We start from the raw sequence: 20,281 nt of genomic DNA, 5'->3' as shown, positions 1-20,281 counted from the left end.
GTCGGTTCTTATGATCTGCTTCCATTTATATAAGCTGAATTTTGTATCATTACGTGGCAGATTGGTTTAAGATGAGAGCTCGCTCTAGCTATGTTTCGGTTAAAGATTATTATGACACGAGATATTGTGTTCTGTACAAAATGAATAACGTCTTCTCTACATGCATGACATTGATGGAAGTTGTCCTTGTTTGCTCTTTTCATTTCACACAGTGGTTTGACGCTTAACATGTTTACTTTTGAAATATGAAAATATGAGTTATTTTGATTCTTTTTAAGTGTTGTAATTTGAGTGGACACTTGTTTTGTTACTTTTTTTATTTTTAGGAAATATGGTTAATAATCCGAGTGGACAAAAGTAAAGAGAGGATTTGAACTCTAAATGCAGTAAAAGTATTTTAAGTTGAAGAGTCAAAGACCAAATCTTTGTCATTAATTATTATCTAATCAGTAACAACATAATTACATAGACTTAGCTATGTGTTGTGCTCTTTCATTTGTAAGCTTCTGGTGTAATTTCAGGTCACTTAAGACGGAAGATTTTTCTTACGTACATGTAAACACAAAGCGTCGACATTTTTAAACCGTTGGATCAAATCTAACTGTCACCCGTCACCAATTTTAAACATCCGACGATCAATTGTGCGATGAGGGAGACATTAAACTTGATGATCTTGGTCATGATTTGTTTTCACCCTTTTCAATAAATATCAAAAAACGTAAAAGAGTCGTTCACAATGCTCAAAAGGAACATCATTCCATATCATAAAAGATACAAACCCACAAAATATCCTCATAAAACTCAGAATGCTCCTTATCTTTCTTCTTGAAAGCAAAGCTTAATTCAAATCGACAAGCACGCTAACCCCCGTCTAATCGATTCTCGGGAATCATTTGCTCATTATCAGCATCGACTTCTGTCTCAACTTGAGGCTTTGAAGGAGCTTTGGAACCAGGAGGCTGTTCCGTCTATGCCAATCCATGCATTTTCACCATTCACATGCTATGGAAAGAAATAGTAATTAAGATTAAAATAAAATGCATCAGGATTCAGAACAGATAGATAACTGATAGTAATAGCAAACAGAACAGAGCTATACGGTAAAGATTCAAACCTTTACTTGCAGCGCTGTCGTAGTTCTAACCACATTGACACCGCAATTCTGAGCCAATATTCATGGTATAGCCTCAGAAGCTATACCATCAGCTTCATACGGCCACTGTTTTACAATCAAAACACAACTGTAAAGCCACAGCTAAACATAAATCTCCAATAAGTCAAAAGTGAAGCAACAGACGGTTCTTAGTCTAAGTGTTAATCTTTCCATTTTCATGAGGAGTTCTCCAGATTCTTGAACAAGTTTTACACAACAAATACAAAACTTTTAGATGAGGAAAAGTGCGTTTACCTAGATGAAGAATCATAAGACCTGGAAACCAATAAACAAGAATAAATAGCTAAATGCAAAGCCCTTATTTATACAAGTACTTACAGCAATTAAATCCCCAAACTGCCTAGTGAACTCTGTACTGATACAACTCTTGAACAGCCCCAACATTGTTGCACCTGCCATGTAAAGCATACACAATTAGCATGCCAAAACTGCTAGCTTAGCATTTCAAGTTCGGTACACCTACAATTGCCAAATGAAAATTAAGTTCTGCCTGTTCCCCAGTTTTCCTAAGAAAAATCTGAGGCCGCACCATGGAACCCATGAACCTGATTGAGCACAAGGAATAGTGCCCTGAGTTCCATTCTTGTGCATGCCATCAAATTCTCACAAAAGTTAGATTAAATGAGAGCTTGAGAAGCAATACAAAAATAATAGGTACATAATTTGATGAATTGTTGAAAGAAACCAAAGCAACCTACGATGCTTCACATCAATGTCCATTGCTATGCTGTCAAGATTAGCAATACCATCCTCCAGAGCTTTGTTGTAGGCTACAACCAGAAAACAGAAAGTTTAAAAACATTGAAGCAAAATCATTCGGAAAAGAATAAAGCGTAAACCAAAATCAAATCCGAAACTGTACATGAAAGAAAAATCACAAGGAAAAATGTAATCTTAATTTCTTTCAACTCACCTCGGCAAATAACAGTAGGATGATAGCGCTTGTCAATAAATGCTTCTGCAATATTGAGCATCTCACCAGCTACACCAAATTTCATTCCAAATGTAAGACACATAGCAAACTTCATGTACACACATAATAATGTCGTAACCTGTCCAGTAAATAGAAAAATACATAACCTTCCTCAAGCCTACTAAATTCCATGATATATATTATGTGCAAGTTAATCCCATCATTTCTGTATAATCTACTTATAAGCCAACATTTTTTGTGTTGATTAGTCCTCAATTTAGGCTCTAAATTTTAACAATTAGCCCTTTAAAGGCTAAGGAAAACAAGAACTGTAAGGGGTTTTCTCTAAAACTTCAAGAAGTTAGAGGGTTTTTAATAGGGAAAAGGCTAGCAACCTTTACATTTGAACCTTTTCATTCTTCACATGACATGTGTCATTTTTTACACAAAAAGCAAGATTAAATAGATAATAGTAGTTTCTGATGTCGTTAATTGTTTTAGGGATACCATTACCACCTAGGCTTAGACCTAAGCCAGGCCCCTAAAAGTGGCTGGATTAACAACCGGTTCACAACAGGGAAAATAAGAGTTTAACTAAGAACTTTGATCTAATTAAAGTAGGAAAACTGAGAGTCGAACCTATAACTCTGTTGCACCACCACCAGAAGCAAGTTTTGGATTTTTGAGCATGTTTCTTCCCACTGACAATTCACGATTTTAAAGTTGTAGAGGTAAGGTGTGCTCTAGCAGAGCTCACGCCATTCCCTTTACCGCTTGCAGAGCAAGGAATTAGGTATAGCGTTGATATAGACATTCCTATTCAAAATGATATTTTATCTGTACATCTACTCCAGCTTTTGCATGAATGGATTATTGTTGAATTTGAAGAAAACGTGGGAGTAATAATAAGAGACAAGATGCTTCTTCCATGCGGAGGCTCTCAATATTGGCCCATCATCATCCACCCCTAACAATCTAGGTCGGACAATCAAGTTATATGGACCGGGGTAGAACTTGATCGTCCGGATCTGGACTGTTGGGGGTGGACGTGGGCCAATATTGGGAGCCTCCGCGGTGAAGAAGCATCATCTGCTTGTCTCCTACGTTTTATCCAAATTCACTAATAATCCAGTAGATATACAAATAAAATATCATTTTGAATAGGAATGTCTATATCTACACTACACCAAATTCTTTGCTCTGACGGTAAAAGAAATGGCGAAAGGTCTGATAGAGCAACCCTACGTCTACAACTTGAAAATGATCCTTCTTGTATCGGGATTGCAGGTTGGACACCACAGTTGGGATTTGTTCCTAACAAAACACAATTTCATATAAATTATATAGATTTAGGAGAGTGTATTCAATTGAGATTTTGAGGGATTTTAATTCTTTTAATGAATCTAGGGGTATTCAATCAGGATTTGGTGTATTCAATTAGAAATTGATTTTAAAGAATTTGATAAAGTTGAGGAATTAAAGGGAATTGAAGAGATTTCGTAATATATTTTAAGTATCCACAAAATCTCAACTCTTCCCATAAGATTTCGAGGGAATTGAATCAAAATTTTATGTGGAATCTCTGCAAATCAATTAAACTCTATAAAAATCTATTAAAGTCTCTCGAATTCTCAATTAAATACACCACCTTAAAGTAATGCTAAATGACCTGCATTTCTTATAATTCTAATCTAGATGACAAGGAACGAATCACTAAGGGAACCCTGGTTTCACTTCAGGAACAATAGAGCAATAATTAAAGGCAACCACAGTGCTCGAATTTCCGGACACAAACAAGCAATCGTCGATCATTACACAGAAAAACTACAATGCAAAAGTTTGGTCCTTTCAATTCACACCCTTGCTTACGATAAATCAGATTGCCTATTGACCAAAACGTCGCGCATATGTGGCATCTAGGTCAGCAAACATGTGGAGCCTACCTTTGCAACGTCATCACCAATTTAACAGATTTGACTAACACATGTATGATAATATTGTAACTAAACATAATTTTATGTATGAGATTGAAATATTTTAAAGATGTTGTATGAGGTTGCAATTGCAACCAAACTTGAGGATGCAAACTGTAATTTATCAATTTTAAAAAATTGAGGAATTAGAGAGAACTGAATCAAAATTTTACATAAAATTTATACAAAACAATTAAACTCGATCAAATCTATAAATTTATTAAAATTTCTAAAATTTCCAATGAATACACCTCCATGAAAATATTTTTCCATTTGCTGGCTTGAGGGTGGATGAACTCATAATTTTCAGTGAGGAAGGAATAGAGAGAAATTGAATATTACATTAATACATTTTTTTTTTCTCTAGTTTTTTGGTGCTTTTGACGAAGGATAAGGATTCCATCCGGATCTAAATGGTGGGGATCTTAGGTTTCTAACCGTTCATTGTATATCGTACGGTTAGTTTTCATCAGATACTATTTGTGTTTAATTTTAAATAAAAAATTCAAATAATTTCTGACCGCATGATGTACGATGAATGGTTAGGATGTAAGGATCTCCACCATTTGGAACCGAATGGGATCCAAATCCTTTCACGAACCACTAAAATATTATTGGATGCACTCTCTCTCTCGTTCGTAGTCTCACGGTTTATATTCTTTGAAACCTTAGCCACAATTTGCTTCTTCCCTTGAAAAAAAAGCCAGATCTCATCGTCATCATAGAGAGACCGCCTTCACAGATCGAAACTTGGGTTTACAGACAACCAAATGTCAAAGAGAAAAGCGGCAGCGGCAGGGCCAATAAAAGAGAGTTCGCAGACAACCAAAGTAAAAGAAACAGACGTTTCCCTTTCGGCATGGAAAATGAAACAGGAATCCATTGTGGCAAATTATGTTATTGTCTGGCCGTTGTACGGTCCTGCTCCGGATCAGGAGTGCTTGTTCGCTCCTGTTTTGGAAATGTTGGAGTTTGTCAGGTCCCCAAGTGGAGAGATTCGGATCGTCCCTTTTCTTGGTAGCTTGCAGGCATACTGCACCAATTACAAGTACATTCGTTATTCATTGTTTTTATTCATTTGAAAGATTGATCGCACCAATTTTTAGTGTGTGTGTGTGTGTGTGTCTATATAACTTTCATTTGAAGTGTTGAACCTTGTTGCTTGCTGCTTGCACATGGTTTTTTGAGCTTAATGCATGCTACATACCCATGTGATTTTTTATATGTATAACATCGATCAACTTCCTGATTTTTGGTTCTCGCCATGATCCAGTTCAATTTGGAGACCCTTTGAATCGTGTTAGGACGGCCATCTTTGCTTGTGCAGTGGTGAGATGCTATTTTCATTTATTTTCTCCTTTTATTTTCGCTGCAAGTTTTTACTACCTTCTGCTTGCTTTTGTCATTATGGAGAAAATCGACTCGTCTTTGTCTTTGTCTTGTGGGTATAATCTATATACATATGATATATATTTTGTTTCTTGAGTTTGAATGCATGTTATTATACTCACTCTCTGCACTTTTTCCTGTGTAGCCAATGGAAAGAATATATCAATCCAATCCTTCCAAGTTCGAATACTTGTACAGTTTGGTAAACTTTGATGTCAAAACAAATACTCTTTTCAAGAGTACCTCCGTTTCTCTTGTTTGGCTCACAAGGTACACGATAGAATCATAAACTCATATTATTTTCTTTTGGCTTTGGAATCACCTTTGCACTTTGTCAAAATGCGATACATCACATTTTTCATACTACTCTTGATTTATTTTCAGATACATGGATTTTTTGGTAGAGCTGTTTCGGAACTTACGGGAGCATCCTCCAGATTGGGTTACGATTCGGGCTGTTTATAATGCCTATGCCAAGAGCCTGATAAAATGGCATGATGAAAAAATTGTACTGACTTTGATTCCCCTTCATTTATTTGCTGACCTAGGATTATTCGTACTAATCTTTCCCTTTGAATATCCTATTTCTATGCTTCACTAGTGACAATTATATTCTGCAAGTTGCCGGCTTTGCCTAGTTGCTTTTTAATTACTTGGCCTGGCAACACTTTAATGTATTTCCATGTTCTCCATATACACGAACTAGTTTTCTTTCTTTTTAGTATATAGTACAGAACTCATATGAAAGCATCAAGCTATTACATTTATTAAACACGAAAGCATATCTGCGTTTTCCCATGTTCGAGAAACGCCTTTCTTACTTCTTAGTATAGTCTTACTGCTTCAATAGAGGAAATTTCGGAAAACTCCCAGCAACTTATCATTAGCTGTACTCTATGATTTATTGTTTTACTATTCTCTTTAAGTGAAATTTTATTGGTTAGAAAATTTAACTTAATTGTTCACTGGAATGATAGCTTGGAAGCAAATATGCTCCCGAAAAAGACTTGTTGTTGAAGGTGATCGGAGGCAATGGTGATGTCATGGGAGACATGGAGAAATTTTGCACTTCCTTTACTCCTCTACTTAAACAGAATCACGAGTTTTTGGTAAGTTATTTTTTCCAGTTGCATAATTTACTAGGCTCCTTACTCTTAATAATCCTTTCTCAGCTGGTAGGAGCCAATAAATCCTCCCTTCTGTGTCGAGGTTCTCTGAAGAAAAGGGAAGTTTAAAATAGAAAAAGGAGGCAATGAATCGTTAAATCATTTGTTACTGTAAAATGTTAAAATATTTGCTCATGAACTTTACACTTTTGAGACAGGCTGGAATGGATGATTTGAAGTTATATGGTGCTAGCCTTGTAGCAAAGGTACCAAGTACAAACCCAAAAAAAAGAAAGATGGGGAAGACTATGTTTGCTCCTGCTTTGGAAGAATTGGAGAGTGTCAAGTCTGAATCAAAAGAGATTCTGACGAAGCATTTCTTGGAATCGTGCAATAAGATTTTGCCCGTTATAGGTTCATTCATTTCTCTCATTTATTTCATCCCGTGAATAGTGGCTTTAATTTGTTTGATTCCAAACTTTGAACCATTTTTAAGTTTTCAAGAAGGCACTCACCTGACACTTGCGTTTCTAACGATTGTTAAGCATACAGCTACATGACCATTTGTTATTTATTTGTACAATATGAGCTTTATGATTTGGTTCTGGGCTTGATGCAGCTGAATTTGGAAATGCTGTGTATCCTGTTACGCATGACATCCGTAATTGTGTAGTGGTAAGATTTATTTTCATGTATTTTCCCCTTTCCCTTTCATTTTCTGCTTTGAGTCTCATACTTTCTACTTTTGTAATTTTGCCTTAATTAGAACGCTTTGCATTGTCCAGCTTGGACATGGCAATGCTAATCTAAACTCTTTGCATCCGTATGCTCAGAACATCTTATGGTTATTATGCATGTGAAGTCTGGTCGTATGTTTTGTTTATTAAGTTTGAATGCATGCTAGTGTTCTCACTCTATCCAATCTTGGCTTTGCATAGAGATTGCAGTCTAGATATTCATCAGATCCTTCCAAGTTCAACTACTTGTACAGTTTTGTGCAATTTGAGACCTTTCCTTCCAAGTTCAAGTACAGTTTGGATCATTTTGAGACCTCTTCTCTTAATTTGCTGACAAGGTACTCGATATAATCATAACCTCGTATGTTTTTTTGTTTTGTTTTTGTTTTATGCCTTTGCACTTGGTTGAAATGTGATATATGCCTAGTGGCATATATTTTTTTAACTACTGGGGCCGGCCACATTTTTAATGTTTTTTCATGTTCTCCATCCATTGAAAGCACCACTTCTTCTATGCAAGTTTCTCTCATCTGATCAAGCTTGAAGCTATTACACTTACTAAATCTGAAAGCATTTGTGTTTTTCCCATGTTAACAGAAAAGTCCTCCTTAATATATCGTTACTGTATTGAATGATAGAGGAAAATTGTCAAAACTTGCAGCAAAAGTCTGCTTAACTTATCCACTGGTTTTATCATTGGTTGTTCTTTATGATTTAATTATTATACTAGATTGTTTTAGTGTTCTCACATTTTTCCTCGCTGAAAGAAATGACAAATAAGAACTCTTTATGGTGATCAAATCTAACTCTTAATCACTATAATCACAGGTCATACCGGCGCTTTCTACGGACAGACAGAAGTTCATGGAGAAGATCGAAGGCAATGGCGATGTGATGGGTGATATAAAGAAATTTTGCTCTATCTTTACTCCTCTAATTAAAGAGATTGACAAGTTTTTGGTAAGAAATTTTCTTATGTTAAAGAATTTAGTGAGGTTGTCATTGATTAGCTTAAAACATTCTTGTGAGTTTTGTTAAAAGTTGTAATGCTGGAGTTTGAGGTTTCTCCCCGACTGTCGTTCTTGACCTACTCCATTGTAATGCGAAGTAACACGCGGATGTTCATTGTTTTGACACAGGCTAGTTGGGGCTCGGATAAATCTAAGCTGCTTATTGATGGGGAGGAGGCTTCTTGATTCAGTTGCATTGCCTGCCATTTGCCTCCCTCAACTTGTTTGCTATTTTTATTTATGTATTAAGAGTTGCTGTTCGGAATCCAAATTTTCAGTCCTTTGAACTCAAATTATATATGTAGCTACATATATAATGGTCTTTGATCACGTTAGAGGGGAATTTGAAGATCAGTGACTGTTATCACAAAATGTTTAATGGTTACTTATCTTCAATTTGTGTTTGTTTTGTTAAAATTTTCAACTTTCGAAAAAAGCGCTAAATTATGCATGTGAAAAATGGTAGTTTGATTGTTATAACTAAGAGAGGAGGAGCATCTAGTCTAATGGAATTCATCATAAAATGTTATGGATGGAATGAGCTTTATATATTTTTTTTATTTGGATATTGGTAACTTATTGCGATCGTAGTCGCACCGAGGAGAAAGAGAGATAGAGAAAAGGTAGAGTCATCGTCGAAGCCCGCCCATCAATTTTGAGATTTTCTGCCGACCCAATCGCAGCCACAAGCGGTGCCAAATTCGAGAAAAAATTGTCCCTTACGTACAATATAATATAGCCATATTTTAATTTCTTGACTTTTCTCAAAATTTTGTCTCATATTTTAATTTCTTTGATAACCTTCTCCATTCCAAAAACAAGTACGGACTCGTTTGGAAATAAGTGTTTTTAGACTGAAAACGGGTTTTAGTGTTTGCAAAATGTACATATCTAACGTTTTTTTCAAAAGCATTAAAAATGTTTTTAAAAATTAAAATCAATTTCATCAAAAATATTTTTAGTTATTTGAAAATAGAATAAGCATTCTTTTCGAGCTTACAATTAGCCCTGACCAAATTCGTATGAAGTTGTCATGAAGTAAAGAGAGATGGTGTTATTGTCTAGTGGGGCGGTAAAAATAATAATCCGTTAAGGCGGAGAGTAATGCGATGGGAAACGGACCGAGCCGAGCCGGTAAATCCATCGAAGCCGCTAAAGCCTTAATGATATCGACAACAAAGCCTCACGCGCCCGTCCCGGCGACCTCCCTCCTACACTCGCGGCTCATGCGGCCGGCGCTTTCCTCCCACCGACGCGACCCCTTTACTCCCTAACAACACGCACCCTCTCTTTCTCTATTCCCACCCACACCCCATTTTTTCAACGCACCGTTCCCGATGGGCGACCTAACGGACCTCCAAACGACGCCGTCCAATGCCACCACCACCCCTCCCTCCTCCAACCCTCGCCCCATGCCCGTCCGCGAAGACTGCTGGAGCGAGGACGCCACCTCCACTCTCGTCGACGCCTGGGGCCGCCGCTACCTCGAGCTCAACCGCGGGAACCTCCGCCAGAAGGACTGGCAGGAGGTCGCTGACGCCGTCAACGCCCTCCACGGCCACACCAAGAAGACCCACCGGACGGACGTTCAGTGCAAGAACCGAATCGATACAATTAAGAAGAAGTACAAGGTGGAGAAGGCTAGGGTTTCGTCCTCCAACGGAACCCTAACCTCGTCGTGGCCTTTCTTCGAGAGGCTCGACTCCCTCATCGGATCTAATGTCAAGAAGCCGTCTCCCTCGCCTCTCTCGCCTTCGCCGCCGGTCGCCGTTCCGTTGCCTTTGGGGTACCGGAAGACGCCGTCCTCGGCTCCGGTGGTGACGGCTGTGGCGCTTCCGCAGAAGCGGTCGGCGTCGACTGCGGCGCTCGACGAGGGTTTCTTTAGGATGAATTACTCGGCTGTGGCTGCGGCTGCAGCCGCGGGGGCTGAGGACGAAGACGACGAGGATGAGGATGAGGACGATGAGGATAACGATGAGGTCGATGAGGAGGTTGAGGTGGAGAGGGAGAGGGAGAGCGGAGGCGAGATTGGAGGCGGGGGAGGAGAAGGGTTGAAGAGATTGGCGAGAGCGATTGAGAGGTTCGGAGAGGTGTATCAGAGAGTCGAGGCCGAGAAGTTGAGGCAGATGGTGGAGTTGGAGAAGCAGAGGATCCAATTCGCCAATGAATTGGAGGTAGAGAGGATGAGGATGATCATGGACACGCAGGTCCAGCTCGAACGAATTAAGCACGGCAAGCGATCGGGCTCTAATGGTTAGACAAATCTCTCATCTTTCTTTTGTTTGTATTATCTTTTGAGTTAAATTGATTGAATTGCTGTGCTTTGTTTGATGGTTTAATGCATGAATAGCTGTAGTGACAAAGGTTCTTCCTTGAGTTTGAAGCATCTGTTAATTTTAAAGATCCAAACTTTACCCTGATTGGGAAATTTAAATTAGGTGTTTTACTTGGAACTTTGAATTGGCTTTGGCAGTGTAGTAAAAGCGGTGATTGGCGATTGATTGTTTTGTTGCATATTTTACCGCAAACTATATGCTTGTTCTGCCCCTGTATTGGTTATAACATGGATGTTGCTGCTGTTGTTTGATTTTGAGAATTTTACACTTCGCCTATATGGCCAGGTATTCTTAATGCGATTACGAGGGATACTTTTTGTTAAATGGCTTTGATAGGCTTCATGTATGGGAGGCGAGGACGATGTTTCAAAGATGTTGAGAACTCTGAATTGTTTGGTGGAATTTTAAAACTTTGTTCCGAGCTTTACTGAACTTGAACTAAGTTGTTTTGATATCAGTTTTGATTTTGTTTAAAATGAAAATCGATGGTAGCAAACATATTATCAAATGGAGGCCAAGATGGATTGGCTAGGGATGGGGAGTTGGTTGAGCTTGCTCATAGTTGTCCGGTCGAGTGTGTTGGTCTTTAATATCTCTGTTGCATACTTTTCTGAGTCAGTAAAATCCTGTTCTTGCATCTCTTGCCCTTTGGTATGATTCTCTCTTTGAAGTGTTCTGGTGTTCATCACCAACATGCTTGATAAATGATATTGCATGCTTCTCTTACATCCTCATAAAGTTACAATATAATATCTCATGATGCCGACAAACACTTCTTTTCACCCTGATACGTTATCAACATTCGTTCATGAATGTGAAAGTTTGTAAAGCTGACCATGAGAGTTTTATGTAGTGTTCTTTCAATTTGTTTCATCCCTCGCACCCCCTCCGTCTATGTGTGAGTGTACTTTTGCCATCTTATTTCTGTGGTCGTAACCTCAGGGGGATGTTTTCTATGACATCTGAGTGACTTCCATGTGAAACTTGACATCTAATTAAATTGACACTGAAAGATGGATCTCCCCTGAGTCCTAGTATCATGCGGGAATCTTTCTGTTTGTTATGTGGCCACCACTGCACGATTTTTAGAGTGGGTCTATGAGATTCATATGGAAATTACATAATCTCTCGGTTAGCTCCTCTGCTTTGTGTCCAATAGAGGCAATAGTTCACGTGAGATGTATACTCTTGAATTCTTATACAATCATGGGAAATCTCACTTCATAGGATCTTAAAGTTTGTCATCACCTAAGTAATTTGAAGGTATCTACTTGGCATATCCATTTATTTGGATGATTTTGCCTTTGTTTTCGATTTGTTGCCGGAAAATCATAGAACTTATAAGACATAGGCTTTAAAAGTAAATTTCATGCCGCTTTGGGTTTTGTTATTGACCTGGGTTTCGCTCAGCTTGTGTTGAATTCCAGTCTGCATTTGCGTCTCTTGATTTCTAATAGCGTCTTTCGGTTTCTCCTTTTTACAGATATCTTTAGCTAGCTAGCCCAGTGCCGGAGAAGCTTTAACGTTAAACTTACATGGGGGAAGCGTTATGTAGCATCTCCTTGATTATCCTAGAAAGTACATATTGTTGCAGCTGATGATACTGGACCTGAGAGAAACTGCTGTCACCAACAGTCCCGAGTTTTCTTTTCGGCTCTTTTTATCTTTTCTTTTTTCTTTTTTTTTCCTTTCGAAATTACTATTATTGTCAACTATTATTTTCGGAACAATATAATTGTCTTGTTAGCTTTTTATTAGTTTGAACTCCACAATTCTAGTTGTCTTGCAATATATAAAATTAGCAGTTAACTTCTTTTTTAATGTGTTTTCTTTTGCTTCTTTGGCTCACTATCCCTTGTTTGTCTACTCTGTTTTGCCATCTTATTTCCAAACTTTCACTTCCGCACAGCAATTTGGTCCTCCAGAATGAGGAGTTGCGTCACTGTCGATCAGGAACCATTTGAGATAAAAAAATCAATAACAAATTTGAATATTAAATGACTACCTAAGGATGAGTAGGAGCTCTAACTCAAAATTCTTTGTTTCTGATTCACAGACCTTCGTGTATATGATCAGAACCGTGTATGTTATAAATTACTTTATAAAGATCTTATTTGTAAAAAATCAATTAAAACTAAGGTCATTTAGTCATCGAATTATATGAGAATAGGTGAATGGAATAGAAGCATTATGAACTGTCTATTTATTTGCTACAGTTGGTCGCCTTAATGACCTTAGTTTCAATTCATTTTTTGCAGAGATTATGTGATTTATATTGTGAACGGTTCCGATTATAAACATAAAATTCTGTAAATCAGACATAAATTTTTTTAAGTATGAGCTCCTATTCATTTTAAGTAGCCAAACATTACTCAATAAATATTTACCGTCATATTTTTTTCCTTCCGCAATTTTGGGTTTACGTCAGAAAATCATTCCAGGCGCGTACGTAGATCTAGCACTGTCATGAAAAGGACAAGCTTAAAAGTCTCTACAAAATTCCAGATGCACATTAAAGTTTTGCATCCAATTAGCAAAAGATAAATATGCCATTAACTATTCGTTCCCATTATTCCATGGCTCTCAAAACCTACCTCTTCTCAGCCTTTCTTTTAACATCGGCCATGCCATTTGCTCCACCCAAACATTTTCCCGCCAACTTGAAGCCCAACCATGCTGAAGAGACACCAGAACTGGATGGCCCGATTCCGACACGTTTATTAGGATGCAGAAAAGTAGGAAGGGCGATACGTGATATTCAAAGATACATGTGGAGTTCAGTGAGGATTTTACAAACTCTTGAACCAAAACTACACACTAAGCATACAAGAATTTGCATACGTAACCAATGAGGAATTTCGAAACATTTGTAATGGTTACAAAGAAAAAATCCTCCAAAGTGATCGTGTCCAAGGGTGCAGGTTTTAGATATGAAAGTGTGACTGATCTGCCATGTACCTTCTGTGGATTGGAGAGAAAAAGGCACGGTGACACTTATCAAGGACCAAGGAAAATCAACAAAATGCGACTTAGAAGAGAAGAAGGCGCTATTGATGACTTATGTTGTTTCAGTGGTACATGAATCGTTGGGCAGAGGGAGCAAGAGCTTGTGGATTGTGACACCTAGCAGGTGAAAATTATGCCTGTGAAGGAGGTCTAATTGGACAGTGATTTCAAAACAGTCTCCATAAACGGGTACGTATGTGCCTAAAACAACGAAAATGCTTTGTTGCAACTGTAGGCCATTGCGAGCCAGCCAATTTATGTAGGCATCGATGAAAGAGGATCTGCATTTTTATTCGAGTAGTGTGTTTTGTTAGAAAATAGAATTTCACATTGGTCATATATATGACAAAGTAATGTATAATTAATATATGATAGTTTCCATCCTTAATATCAACGATACTTTTTGCAATAAAACTCAACACCTAACAATAGGTGGTTAAGTTGAACCAATATTGGTAATGTTGGTGGTGGACCTGCATCAAAGTTTATCAGGTGTTACCGCAGTTGGATACAAGACTAATAGTGATGGACTAAGTATTTGTCTAATTCTTGCCCCTACAATATGGGGAGAAAGTGGATGCTAGGGAATTCATGCCAAAGGAAGGATTCTGTGGCATTGCTATATAGAGGCTTCTTATCTAAGGCCACATGGGTTAGCTCCAGTGGCCGGGGTGGGTAAAGTGATGGGTAAGGGTATGCTCCTTTAACGTAACATAAAAAAGAAGAAAAGAAAATGATAATGTTATCACATAGTTTGTGTCGAGCAAGTAAACTACCTTGTTGTTCATCAAATATTGGAAATCAAGACAAACCTTGAATAATAACAACTTACCACCTATATCTGTATGTTTTCTGCTACATTCGGCAATTGATCTGATCTGTACCAAATATCAATATACAGAAGAATTTGGTTTGCATATGTTTAAGGTTCTATACTGAACATGTTAATTAATTGATTTGTCATGCTCTGAATGTTCTATATTCATTGGGAGCGATGTGATTATTTTATAAGGCAATCGAATTATAAAATTATCACAAGCCATTTCTGAATGTTCTAAAATAATCTAGTCTGATAAATCAATTCGGCTCTATAACTGACTTATAAAATAATCACAAGACAATTCTGAATGTTCTACATTTTGCAGAATATTTCAACTACAAATCACAAGCCATGATTTATAATTGGACACTTGGAGGAATTCTCGGGCAGATTATAAACTGAAAAATTAGGACTAGATAATTAACCCGAGGCTAATTAACAAAGAAATCACTAATCATTAGAAATTAATGACTAATGTGATATTTGCCACCTGAAGATCAGCAAAATACTCTTGTACCTGTTTATTTTATGGGAGCTGTAACGACGTACTTGATATGAAAATGTCCGGGATAACTAGAATTTAGAAATTAAAGTGTCGATTGCTACAACTTAAAATACAAACCATTGAGCTAGCTTTACGTACGCAGTGAACATTATTTAACGTAAACTAGCTAGCTAGAACTATATTTTTCAGAGAGGGAGAATTAATACATTATATATTGTGAAGAGATGAGTCTTCTATAAATATTGCACCATTTCGATATCCATCGTCCATATATATGCATCCAATTGAGATCTTGTAGTGATCCTGCAGAGAAAACTAATGAAACAATCGTTAAATTTCAAAACGAATTAGTTAGTAGTTAAACATGATCAATGACATCAAATTTAATTACAGAAATTTCACATCTTAATCAAAGATAAATTGTTGTTACTACTTCTGTAACTTTTGCTTCCAACAAGTATGTATAACGTATTATACATATGCATGTACAAATTTCTTGAAACCATTGTCATTGTGAAGCTAACATGCATCCATCAAGTAAAGAGACGGAGAAAGAGGTAAAATATCAGGATATATAATGAACAGAATTAAAATGTACAAGAGTACCTATGAAGAACGATTAAACTCTATGAGAATATATTATACCCATCAAATCATGTAGTCGTATGAACCGTCCCATATCTGATCATATATTAAGACTCTTAATCATAATATCCCAAAATAAACAAGGAAGGAGCGTTATTGTCAGCGGATTTCATCGTATTTTTGGTGAAAATTTTTCATGTCACGGTATCAGAGTCTTTTCTCTCAATAACTCTCTCCTCATGTGATTTAGGAGAATTAACTTTTTTTTGTCATGGTGAGTATCCCCCTTTCTATCTCTTTTCTCGCATGACTAAGACCGTGACAAGAAATGTATTATTTATCCCTAATTTTTTTGGTCTATTGCGTTTACTTTCTCATTGACATAAAACTGTGTTAATATGTTCAGCAAGGAATGAAATAAGATATATATATACATGTAGAGCCTCCATACCAAAATATAGGTTGCTCTAGTTCTATGAATTACAACCTCCTGATATGGTACTCTCTCAACATCGATCAATTGGATCTAAGAAAAATGTTCATGCATGGCTAGCTACTTACCTATTAGTGCACATCAATGTTTAACTTCTCAAAGGTAGAAACTTATAAATTCAACCAAGATAAGAGACCTAAATACATCTCAATGCCTTTGAATTCATAAGACTATTATCACTTGAATTTAAATATCTGGATAACAAACTAGAGTTTGACGTTGGCTGAGTTTCCTGTTTAACACAACAAGTCGTTAGTCTGGTTAGTGAACACTTTTTGCCACTTAAACAACGTTTAATTTTAGCTACTAGCAAGCTAATTTAACCTTGCCAATCGATGTCATTTAGCTGTTCATGTGAACTTCAACTGGCCGTACAACCAAAGCTTGGAAAATTGGAGTTCATCATTTTTGTCGACTCCAAATTCCATTTTTCAATTCTCATTGTCTCAAGATCAGTCAATTATTTAGGAAGATAAGAAACAAAACTAGATAATAGCTTGGAACATTCTTAAGTTATAATGCATAGGCAACAAAGTTGATTAATTACTTGAGTTTATAGTGGCATAGAATCCTATTTCTGTGGAATTAAGATAATACAAAATACGTGAAGATCTCATGTATAGACATACAAATCGATGCACAGCACACCAAGATCTTTAGTTAACAAACTAAACAAATCGTATGTCAACAAATATATACACATAAATATACATATATATGTGTATAAATATATCTGTGTGTGTGTGTGTGTGTGTGTGTATCTATGGTTTTGGATCCACCACAAGAAATAATATATTGTTGCATGCATCCATACATACATACCATACATATATATATATATATATAACGATTTGATTGGAGAAAATCATATATACTATTTTATATAATGAATATATACATATATACATATATCACTGTCAGCAATACTAGAACGTTAGTTCTTACGTCCAAAGTTTACGACTCATGCAAGGACGTATGTTTGTATGGTATTATCACATATATGTGGTGCACCATGGGGAGCACTAAATCGCACAGAATCATAAAAGACCCCAAAACAAATGAAAAGAGAGAGTATATATACACACACACACTAGCAAGACACATATTTAATATTTAGGACAAAACAGAAACAGAGTTATGTCTGATTGATTGAGAGAAAGAGAGAGAAAGTAATTAATATATAGAGAGGGATCATAGATGTGATCAAGTAAAATTACCCACCTCTACCAATTTAATTAAGTTCTTCATCGATATCACTCAGTGCACTATTATGTATAGGCTATAGCTTGCAATAACTAAATCTAGATCTTGCAAATTAGGGTTTTTTGGGATTAGGGTTTTATGATGAAATTGAGATCTAAGTCTCAAATTTTAGTCAGAATTTTGAATCTTATAAATTTCAAATTAATTAACCTACCTCCTCCATTTTCCTTTCAGTTTAAACTCCCTTTTCGGGAATTGATGAAAACCCTTTTAACATGAAGCTGATCATGAATTACTATAACTAGGTAAATATCTACAGGTTACAGCAGCACGGGGTAGCTACCATATGTATACATAGTACTTGATGATTGGGTAACAAATTAAAAGAAAAAGAAAAATTACCGTTTAATAATCTCCATCAGAATGCCAAAGGAACTGATTTAAGACGTGATCTGCTTCAGAGTACCCTCGTTAATTGCCTTAAGCTGACCGTTCCTCTTCTTCTTCTTCTTGTACGGAATCCCTCTTGCTTTAGCCTGACACTCCTTCACTTCACGTAAGTAAACCCGAATAGCTCCATTCCCAAAAGGGTTTGTCTCCGGGGACCCTCCATGCTCCTCGTAGGCAGCACGGAGGCGTCCGATCAGCGCATCCAGACTACCCCATGCCTGCCTGAGAGGGCAGGTGCACGGGGCAGGCGGGTCAGGCTGCCCAAAGAAGACGCAACCGTGTAAGTGAACCTTAGTCTTTCCGAACTGATCCAAGTAGCGGAGGAAATCGAGGACGTGGTTGCAATTGCAATGAGAGAGTGACACTGGGGGTGATTGGTTCTTCAAGTACTGTCCGAAAGTGTTCCAGTCGCGGCGTTTCTGGGACTCGTATCGGCTGAGGGGTTGAGGTGCTTGCTGTTGTTGAGAAGTGGGTCGTGATGAGGAGGAGGAGGAGCCCTCGATGGGAGTGGAGTCTTTTCTTCGATGACTGTGATCATGATGGGGTGCAGACATGATATTATCGTGGTGGTGGCTGTGGAGGAATTCCTGTGTATTTTTTGCAAGAAATGGAGAAATGACAAGGGGAAAAAGAAGGAAGCAAATAGAGAGAGAGAGAGAGAGAGAGAGGTGTGTGGAAGAAAGAATGAATAGGTTATAGTGCAATGAAAGAAAGATGAAAATCACATCTTGATGAAGTCTATAGAGAGGACTTGTCATGGGCCCTATGAAGGTGCTTTGTGTTCCTCTTTTTCTATCCCCTTCTCCATGACTCTCTCTCAGAGTTTGATTTTGACACTATTAGCACTAACTACATTTTATTTATGCTAATGTAACCTGTAGTGACATAGGGTACTACTCATCCAAAAGAATTAAGTCACACAACCATTTTTACTTCTCATACACCTCTTTTAATTTCGACTATCCGATCGAATAAATTGAAGAAAATCAATGACAAAAATTTAACAAGAATCTATTGAAGGTAAAAATAGGTGTGTAAATAATATCATCCTATAGTAATGCTAACGCAAACACAAAATATTTAATTGTTATATGACTTCACATTGTAATCACTAATCACATAGCATATGTATGGACTCCGGTTAATTACATAGAATAATCATTCATGTTAGTACTGTAGATATAATGTTGTCTTTTTTCATTTTATATAATCTAGCACAGTAATGATAAAAAAAAATCAGGCAAGTAGAACAACACATAAGAACTAAGTCATTTAAATGCTACAACAATCTACCCTTCCCTCACTTTGGGCAATAGAATGTCCCTCCAGTCCATTAGACACCCATACTTACCAAAAGATGAAAATTAGTTACCGTCATATCACATATAGTTAATACTAATTAGAATTGAGTAATATTCGACACAAACACTAGATAACATGATTTAGACACGACATGACATAATATGACTAGATTTACCATCTTTAATGAGCAGTAAATGCACTAAACAAACACAAGTAAAAGTTTATAGAATTATTAAAGAGCTAGAGATAGAGATAGTTTAGTATTGTGAAAAATTATTACCAACGTGGTCCATGATTTATATATTCACCCCCACTAATAAAGTTATCCTATTGTGACCAATAATGTACGTACGTATCCTTATTTTATTTTGGACACTGTTTTTTTTACCTTGAAGAATATACCAATGGAGTGTGGGCTTAGTATACTTAAATCTAGGGTTTGAAACTCTAGATTTTGGAGACATCTTTGAGAGATGGGTAAGGTAATGGATATGAGTAAATTAGAGGTCAATGATTCAAAACCCTCCTTTATATAAATAAATTAAGAAAAAAAGGTATACCTTAAATCTAAGTTAATTCTTTCAGGAAAATTATGGGAAAGAGAAAAGAAGAATTCTTTTACAATGATTATATGCATATCAAGAGTAAAGAATACGAGACACTAAAAAGAGGGGATGAAGCAAAGACATCTTTGAGAGATGGGTCCAACCCTAAGTTTATGTTCCGAATAAATAGTGCTGCTTGGAGTATGGACACCGGCTTTATAGATACAACTTGTTTGGCATTCTAGGTTTTATACACAGAAGCTGCTATTGACATTTTAAAAACGTTATTTTACATTCCTTATTATAGATCACAGGCCCTAGCTAGGGGACGAGCCAATTAAGTTAGGGTTGGAGTGAGAGCTAGAGTTAAGCTGTTTCATATAATTTCTCTTCTATTTTTAGATCGGCTGACTGGTTTGGTGAAGGGAGTGAGTTAGGATCAGAGTGAGCTAGGGTTTAAGTTGTTTATTAGACGACTCAAGAATACATATGATCATCGGCTACCTCGATCTGTGTCTGTCTCTACTCATCTCATTTCAATTAGCTTGAGTATTAATCTAAGCTCTAGGTAAAAACTATCTAATTGAATATTAATTTAATCGATCAGCTACCTTCGATCTGCGGTTACCTTTGATCGATCAGCTACCTATGACATAACAGCATATTTACCATATCAATTGTATCACGAGCACGTAAAGCTCATGGTAAAAACTATTCAATTACTACCGTCTAGT

At 36.9% G+C, this 20,281-nt stretch overlaps 1 protein-coding gene and 1 pseudogene across 2 annotated transcripts; one reads left to right on the top strand and one right to left on the bottom strand.

Annotated features, from left to right (window-relative positions):
- Window positions 1-9,411: 9,411 nt before the first annotated feature.
- LOC137725835 (trihelix transcription factor ENAP1-like) lies at window positions 9,412-12,288 on the top strand (annotated as a pseudogene).
- A 2,673-nt stretch (window positions 12,289-14,961) lies between these two features.
- LOC137725836 (protein LIGHT-DEPENDENT SHORT HYPOCOTYLS 10-like) lies at window positions 14,962-18,415 on the bottom strand. 2 transcript variants are annotated; one of them, XM_068464638.1, is made up of 2 exons: window positions 17,653-18,415; window positions 14,962-15,284 (listed from the first exon to the last, which is right to left on the bottom strand). In XM_068464638.1, the coding sequence occupies exon 1, from the start codon at window positions 18,252-18,254 to the stop codon at window positions 17,691-17,693; it is 564 nt and encodes a 187-aa protein (XP_068320739.1). In that variant the 5' UTR covers window positions 18,255-18,415; the 3' UTR covers window positions 14,962-15,284; window positions 17,653-17,690. The 2 variants fall into 2 exon arrangements, with proteins under 2 accessions (XP_068320739.1, XP_068320740.1); XM_068464639.1 differs by having other exon boundaries at window positions 14,962-15,272; window positions 17,653-18,414.
- Between the last annotated feature and the right edge of the window lie 1,866 nt (window positions 18,416-20,281).

Source organism: Pyrus communis, chromosome 2 (genome assembly GCF_963583255.1).
Source record: "Pyrus communis chromosome 2, drPyrComm1.1, whole genome shotgun sequence".
NCBI lineage: Eukaryota > Viridiplantae > Streptophyta > Magnoliopsida > Rosales > Rosaceae > Pyrus > Pyrus communis.
The sequence above is the reverse complement of the archived record's forward strand: the minus strand, read 5'-3'. Positions and strand labels throughout refer to the sequence as shown.

Excerpts from the sequence above, each read along its gene's own strand:
- LOC137725836 (XM_068464638.1), bottom strand. The coding sequence starts at position 18,254 with ATGTCTGCACCCCATCATGATCACAGTCATCGAAGAAAAGACTCCACT.